The sequence below is a fragment of the Lepisma saccharinum genome, chromosome 19 (genome assembly GCF_977018435.1).
Source record: "Lepisma saccharinum chromosome 19, izLepSacc3.1, whole genome shotgun sequence".
NCBI lineage: Eukaryota > Metazoa > Arthropoda > Insecta > Zygentoma > Lepismatidae > Lepisma > Lepisma saccharinum.
This window is the reverse complement of record NC_139247.1, coordinates 30190115-30197726: the sequence shown is the minus strand read 5'-3', so window position 1 is coordinate 30197726 and position 7612 is coordinate 30190115. Positions and strand designations below refer to the sequence as shown.

General features: G+C 35.2%; 1 protein-coding gene across 1 annotated transcript; it reads right to left on the bottom strand.

The window, feature by feature from the left end:
* Nucleotides 1-1124: 1124 nt before the first annotated feature.
* LOC146003104 (uncharacterized) lies at nt 1125-7184 on the bottom strand. Its single transcript, XM_083141277.1, has 2 exons — nt 6634-7184; nt 1125-3838 (listed from the first exon to the last, which is right to left on the bottom strand). The coding sequence occupies exons 1-2, from the start codon at nt 7070-7072 to the stop codon at nt 3486-3488; spliced, it is 792 nt and encodes a 263-aa protein (XP_082997403.1). The 5' UTR covers nt 7073-7184; the 3' UTR covers nt 1125-3485.
* Between the last annotated feature and the right edge of the window lie 428 nt (nt 7185-7612).

Below are 7612 nucleotides of genomic sequence, written 5' to 3'. Positions count from 1 at the left end.
TTGCTTATTTATAGAAAGCTAAGTCTCTTAATTATTCATTCGTATTATAGAAACAAGGGTTTTCGATTTATAAGCGTCCAACAAAGATTTCATTTTCAATTCTCTTCAAATATTGAAAAATATGTATGGGAGGAATAGAATATTTACAAGAAGGAGTGTGTAACGTTAGGGCTAGTTTATTTTTAAATTAAAATTTCGTAAGAGTGGTGGATTTACAAATTTAATATTCGCAAAAGAGTTTGCAATGTTTGCGTTTACGGGAATATATGCTGAAGGTTCAAAATACTTCAAAATATGGCCGAAAACTCGAACATTAGTAGCAACTACATGTGATTAAATATATGGAATATTCAACTGAGAATGAAATTGACTTACGAAAGTTTAACTAAGTTTGGAGATTTACATCGTAGACAGCGAGACATACACATACACATATAAGTTAACAAGTGATTTTGAAATAAGTAGAAACTACTTGTTTTGCTTTTTTGGGCCGACTTAAGGTATTTCATTCTTATAAAAATAAAGTTGTTTTATTTTTCCGTTGTGATAAAATAAAAAACTTACCTATTTCTCTGACCATATTGTGCTATTTCTATTAACTCCAAAGTTGAACGTGGAAAAGTATTTAAACTATTACGTAATAAATAAAGTGTTTGCTAGTATTTAGGACAAATTCTCGTAGATGGTTGTTTCCAAGATCACCGTGGAAAACATACTTAGTGATATGTTGCTCTTGGTAAGACGCTGTTAATATTGAATATTACTCAGGTGTACGCATTAATAAAAATATCTAAAATAGTACGAAAATTAATTGGATGTATTGTTTTCAATTACCACAGAAAAGCATTTCTTTCGAAGACTGACATACGAAACACAAAGAAGAAACTAATGCTACAATAGACACAATGACAAGAAATAATTTTAATTGGTATGTGTTTTCGAACTTGATTTTACTATCTACTTTCTAGTATAATACTACTCTTAAACTTCACAAAGAGTAATACTTCAACTCTGAATGCATTTATTCCCGGCTCGGTGGTATTATATGTTGTCATCATTTTCAATCTCAAACAAACACCCCTGTATCATATGGATTCATTTTCATAGTATTTTAACCATACAATCAAAACAAAATAAGTATTATAAATTGAACATATATTTATTTCTCGATAATCATTTAAACACATCGACACACAATTTATACAACATACAACTGTTCACATATACAAGCACACATACACATATGCACATAATAAAGATGTATACACATACGTATGCGTTTAAATATCTTTAAATTAGTCTAAGATAATTTTTTTATAAAAATAATGTTACAGAAATATTATTCGCGATAGGAATAAACATTAGTGCGATTTTTATGGCAAGCCTGATACGGTTTCTCAAATTGTTTGGTGGCAGATTAATATGAAACTAGAAAAAGCAATTGAATTTGAAACTATTAATATATTATTGCACATTGCACGAATGCTGAATACATGGGCATTGCATGTCTTGAAGTCAAAGTTGGAAGAGTCTGTCAGTCAGGAAGACAATGTTAATTGTTGAGAATTCGCACACATTCTTGTCACTGAGCAGGCAAAGCTAAGCCATTCGAAGCCACAACTCTCACGTTTGTGTTGCTAGAGAAGTGACCTTGAAACCCAAATAAATCAGGTTCGGAGGAGGTTTCTAATGAGGTTAAACATGTTAAAAGGAAGAACGTTAGATTGGACGGCCTGCTTACGTGAAACCCTGTAGTAAATTTACGTGGATGTTGTAACTCATTATCCACGTTGAGAAGATGAACATTGTAGGTTGGGGCTACAGTTTCTGCATGCAAGGAAGTTCGCTAGTATACTTCTTTCAGATTTAAGCTAAAACAATGTTAGTGTTTAAAAAAAGCATTCATCATCAAACACGTATTATTTATTTCTGAAAAAAATATGGAAGTAATTTATGTAGGAAACATACGATGTGCATCCATTTCCATTTTCTCTTTGGTAACGTCAATATGTCCACAGTCTGCTATGGTGCACATATACACCTCTTCAGTCTTAAGTCTGTCATTAGTCTGAAGGGTCAATTTAGGAAAAGTTTCCAGTTGATTTGCCGATCACTTTAATATATTCACCGGGATATTCATTATACAGGGTCAGCCAAAATTAGGTTACATAGGAAGTTTTCCTTGTGCATGGATTACACGCCGTGGTCCCGTTAAATGGCCACCGCCGTCTCCAGACCAAACACCAATATTTTTTTTTTTTTTACTTTTGGGACCATCAAAACCACTTCTTTACTCAGTTAAGATTCAGAACATCCAGCATCTGATGGAACGCATTTTGCAATGTGCCTACATGGTTATACAGGACGTTCTGCAAAAGGTTCTGGAGAACTGGAAACTTTGAGTGCACAAATGCATTGATGTTCAAGGTGCACACATTGAAGATAAAATATTACAAATCCCTATATAACCTGACTTTTGACTCACTTGTATAATACAGTACAGAATTCGTAGACACGTTTACACGCTAACCAGTTACACTAGGAAAGTGGTTACTGAAAAGTGCATTAGAGAGTGCCAGATGCTGATATTATTAAGTTGTGCATATTGTTGGAAACTGTGAAAGGATAAGAACTCACTAGAATTGAAACAATCAATTACTCTGGCTTAAGATACTTCGATTGGGGGTATGGAAATTTACAGTACTCTCAAGATATTACGCTAACAAATACACAGATTAGATAGCCTACTTATAGTTATCTAATTCTTCTGTACAAATGAGTATTTTCTAGGTACTGTCTTTACATATAAGCGTCATCTTTCACACACAAAACCCTAGTCACTAAGTGAGTATTGGTAACATGTTTTACCTTATTTAATATGTATTAGCACCCGTAAGTCACCCCTTTGGATTGTCTTATTACAATTAACCTTAAAGCACGTTCATTCGTCCTATTTGTCTGTCCTTTTATCTCACTGTAATTGGCAACAATAGAAGAAACGATAGCAATGGATGAATAATTTGTATATTATTACTACTACAATTAATAACTCGTCGAGTATTTTGAAGTTAAATATCTTTAAATTATAACCGTTGCACACGATCGTTGTTAGTAAGGCAACAAATAACAATAAATATTAAATAATAACAAATTTTCAACCAGAACAACTTAATAATAATAATAAAGTGGCTAGGTTGTGCCTTTTGGATGAGGAAATTAACAACTCTTGTAGTAAGGAGTGCTCTTAACTATACGTGTAAAGGGACAAGCATTGCTACATGTTTGATGAATTGATCTGTTATTAACAACTGTTCTTGCTTGTAACGCCAGCTGAGTGTTCTTTATGTAGAGAGACCGGTGGCTTGAATTATTTACTGCAGACATATTCGGAGCTTATGAAAATAACGATTTCCCCATTCCTTCAGCAGACAACCGATGTTTCGTTTGAGCATTTTCTTACGAGTGGACGTACCATCACAATTGGCTTATTCGTTTTTGGTGTTCCAAGATTTCACCTGTGCCCTGTATGCCATGTGGTGTGCCGCGTCCTCTTCGCTGCTGGACTTGAAGGACCTGTCGTAACCACCGGAACCGCCACCGCCGGACCAGCCTCCGTGGGATGGAGCTGCGTATGCGACCATGTCGTGGCCTCCGCTCTTGTTACCGAACAACTTCTTGAGGCCGATGATGACCGAGAGGAGGAGAGCGAGCTTGCTGACCAGCAGGGCCTTTCCGGCCAGCAGGAAGAGAGTGCCCATGGCCAGGGGGATCATGGTGCCAACCTTCATCACCATACCCATGATCAGAGGCATCATCATCTTCTTCATCTTTCCACGACCTGTAATGAAACGAGACAAGAGGATTATATCTTGATTACAATCTTAACGAAATGTATATAGAGTAGATTCTCGAAAAATATTATGCATAATATTACTCAATATCAGGTAAAAAGACTAGAAAAGTATATTATTCTTTTCACTTTATATACAGAGACTGTTTGGAACTGATGCTCCTGTCTCCTACTCCTTCAACCAAATATCCACGCCTGCAATAATCTAAATTGTCATTGACGTTGTATTCTGAAACGTTTCGTATGAGTTTCAACTCACGTGCTCATTTGCAAAAGCATTTAAAACGTAAAGTTCTTATGACTGATATCAATATGTAAGTAATTTTCTGATCAGGTACATTTTTGATTCTGCTATCAAATAAAATGTGTGTTCACCTGATTAGTCTCTGTTAATAAACTGGGGGTTTAAAATAATATTTACTTTGGATTTAAAATAATATTTACTTTCTACTCAAGTTCTCAATTCTCTGATATTAACCTATGTCAAACCACAATGAAAAGCACAAATATTACTCGCCACTAATAGCTATAAAAACGTTGATAACTGGAAATGGATTTTCATTTTAATATCTAGTCACGAGTAAAGTGTAGATACTAGCAGCACAAAATCAATTAAACCGAACACACAGTTTTGGAATTTACAATGCAGAAATGCGTTTTAAGCTACTAAAAATAAGATGGACTGGATTGTTTAGTAGCTGAATAATAAATAAATAAATAATTTACAAGTTTCTTTGGATTCCTTTAAGCCAATTTCCCCTAACGATATTGTAGCTATTCTCATTTAGTTTGACAAGCAGTTCTCTGTATTGTCCCATTATTTGAGTGAATCGTATTGTATGTGACTGAAACATTTGAAGGAAAGGATATTAATGTGAAACTTCCCAGCAATGGAATGCTCGATAGGCGTCTGGTACAATCCTTGTAGAAATGCAACATATTTCATTCAAAATTATTTTATGAATTATTTTAAGACTGAACGAACAGCTTCAATTTTCCCTTACATTTGTGAACTAAAAGAATTGATCTGAAATTAGGCACAGTATTGATTTTTTTTTTTTTTTTTTAAAAAAAAGGAGTTTAAATGATACAATTTTGCCAAAGTAGAATTAAGACAGTAATATTAACTGCGTTAGAAAAGTAACAAAATGAAGGCCTTCAAATTTACATTTGCCTTTAGGGATTGATAAAACTTATGGAAAACATTTGGTGTGTAACAATAATTCAAGTTACAGAAAATAAAAATAAGAGATCTTGAGGATAAGAAGAAAGGAATTTAGTACAACCAAGAAGAAAGACGAAAATTAAATTTTGCAAAATATAGTAAATAGTAATAGTGACACAAACACGGTTGAATTTAAATATCGTCTGAATCATGCATCTTACAGTTAAGTCCAAAAAAGAGAAAACTATAGAATGACAAGAAAATTTCCAACATTTTTTCAGATAGAATCTGATCAAACTTATACATATTTAACATCAAAAATTATATTGGAAGGACATTACTTAAATTCTTCATGCTCGAAACCTACCTGTTTATAACCGAAAACATTATTCGATTCTAATAAAAGCTATTGCGATAACTTTACACATGTATAGAAAGGGACAAAAAAATATGGAACTGTGCAAAATTTTTATCCTGAGCTCTGAGATGTGAATAAACTGATCATGACATTCATGTGATGATGCAACATACATTGTCATAAGGTGCTTTCTATATTTTTTTTCCGAAAATAACAAAATATTGAAAATAAGAGCAATATTATTGATTGAATGTCCATAAACAACTGGAAATGTAGCTTTTATGATTTATTAAGCTTGGAACGTAATGTAAGTTAGCATTATCTATTAAACACATATATTTAAGTATTAAAGTGTTGCTTTTGGACTTAAATAATTAGTATATATGTTTCTCTTTTTAACTTTTTATCAGTGCATATTTCATAATACTCTAAATTACCTAATTTATAATCGAACTTCTGTTTTAAAATATAAATCTGAGTGATGGTATTTGTTGTATATACGTTTCATATGAATTATTTATGAAACAAGTTCAATTTTAAATTATGAAAAATAGAAAAAATATGTACTTGGATCGGCCTTGTGTATTTTTTTTGCTATACTGCTAATAAGTTTAGTGTTGATAAATTAAATTTTGAGATTCATTACGTTAAAATTCTTACTTTATATTTGTGCTAATATTTTGGATATTGTTGTCACAACTGTGCGTAAATATAAATGTAAAGGGTTGTTAGCATCCGTTTGTTAATTTTAGATTTTAATGTTTTGATTTCTTTAAACAAGCATTCAGTTTTCTGGCTAATGTATCATGTAAAAATTAGTTTTTATGTGTGTTTAGTATGTAAAATCCTTTGTGAACTATATTATACTTCGATTTTAAAACTATTTTACGTACAAATGATTTACGAAACTAACTTTAATATCAATAGATCGGAATGTTCTGTGTTCGTTATTGTAGAACTTGACATTATAAATATCGACGGTAATAGTTCTGATTCGGTTGATTTGATTGATTGATTGATTTAGTTTATTTTACTTGGCTTTTTGTGCCTCTTGGCTAATTTGCGAAGATGGGGATGAGTGATGAAATGATGAAATTGATGAATGGACATTCACAAACAACCAAGCCCGACCGGGATTCGAACCCGGGAACCTTGGCGTCGCAGCGCTATGTGCTAACCACTCGGCCACAGGGTCGGGCAGTTCTGATTCGGCACGAGTATTAATGTGTATTGTGGTTTTGGCTACAAATGAGTACATACCTTCTTCAATGCTTCTCTGCAGTTCTCGTGGGCTGAAGTCAGGCAACTTGAATTGCACTGTGTGAGTCTGCATGAACTTGGCGATTCTGTCCAAGAGGAGAGATTCCAGTTCAAACTCCCTTTGGTTCGCATCCTGAGGGAGGCTAGTTTCCAAGTCGTTTTCGGTCAATGCCCTTCCGGTAGGGACGTCGTTGCCACTCTTAACCAACGCGACGCTGTCTGCAAGCTCAATGGATTCTTTCCGGATGGCCCTGTCGAAGAAGGTAATGGCCTTCATCTTCAAACAAGAGAACATCTCGCGCTTTTGACAGTCCTCGAAAGTCCTGAACACCAACTTCACACCGGCATCGAAAGAGGCATCCTCCGCTGGTGCCGCCGACGGGTAGGCACCTACCGTGGCCACCAAGAGGCCCATAGACAACACTAGTGCACGAAACATGTTGATCACTGAAACGCAATCCTGCGTTGTCGCACAGACACACTATAAAAAAAGAGAGGATTTCTTGTATCCTTCTATTGCCGAAGCAGCTGAATGACTGATGCAAGTCTTCGGCTCTGTTCAGCTTTTAAAGCGGCGTCAATGGCCCCTTTTTTTCTGTGACCTCATCTCGCTGCGTTTCCCATGGTGAAGGAGTGCTAACAGGATACGCAGTAAAACCTCTACTTGTCCTGTGAGATATGCAGAAGAGTTAGTGAGAAGTAAGGCACGAACATCTCTCCGCCTCCCCTCTCCCATCTTCCTCTTCTCCCTTTCACCGTTTGGGCCTTCCACCACCTAAAACCGTTGGACAAGAAAGTCCTCGTATCTTCTGCAATTAGCAAGGAGTTGACCTAAAATACTAACAGCTTCCTCTCAACGCGTGTTGACTCTCGCACACATACATATGTACATCCTCGTAGATGCGCACATGACTCCTACAGTAAATCAAACATCTGCGTTGTCCCATTGCCGTCGGCGGTCTGCATGCTTTGGTGGCGG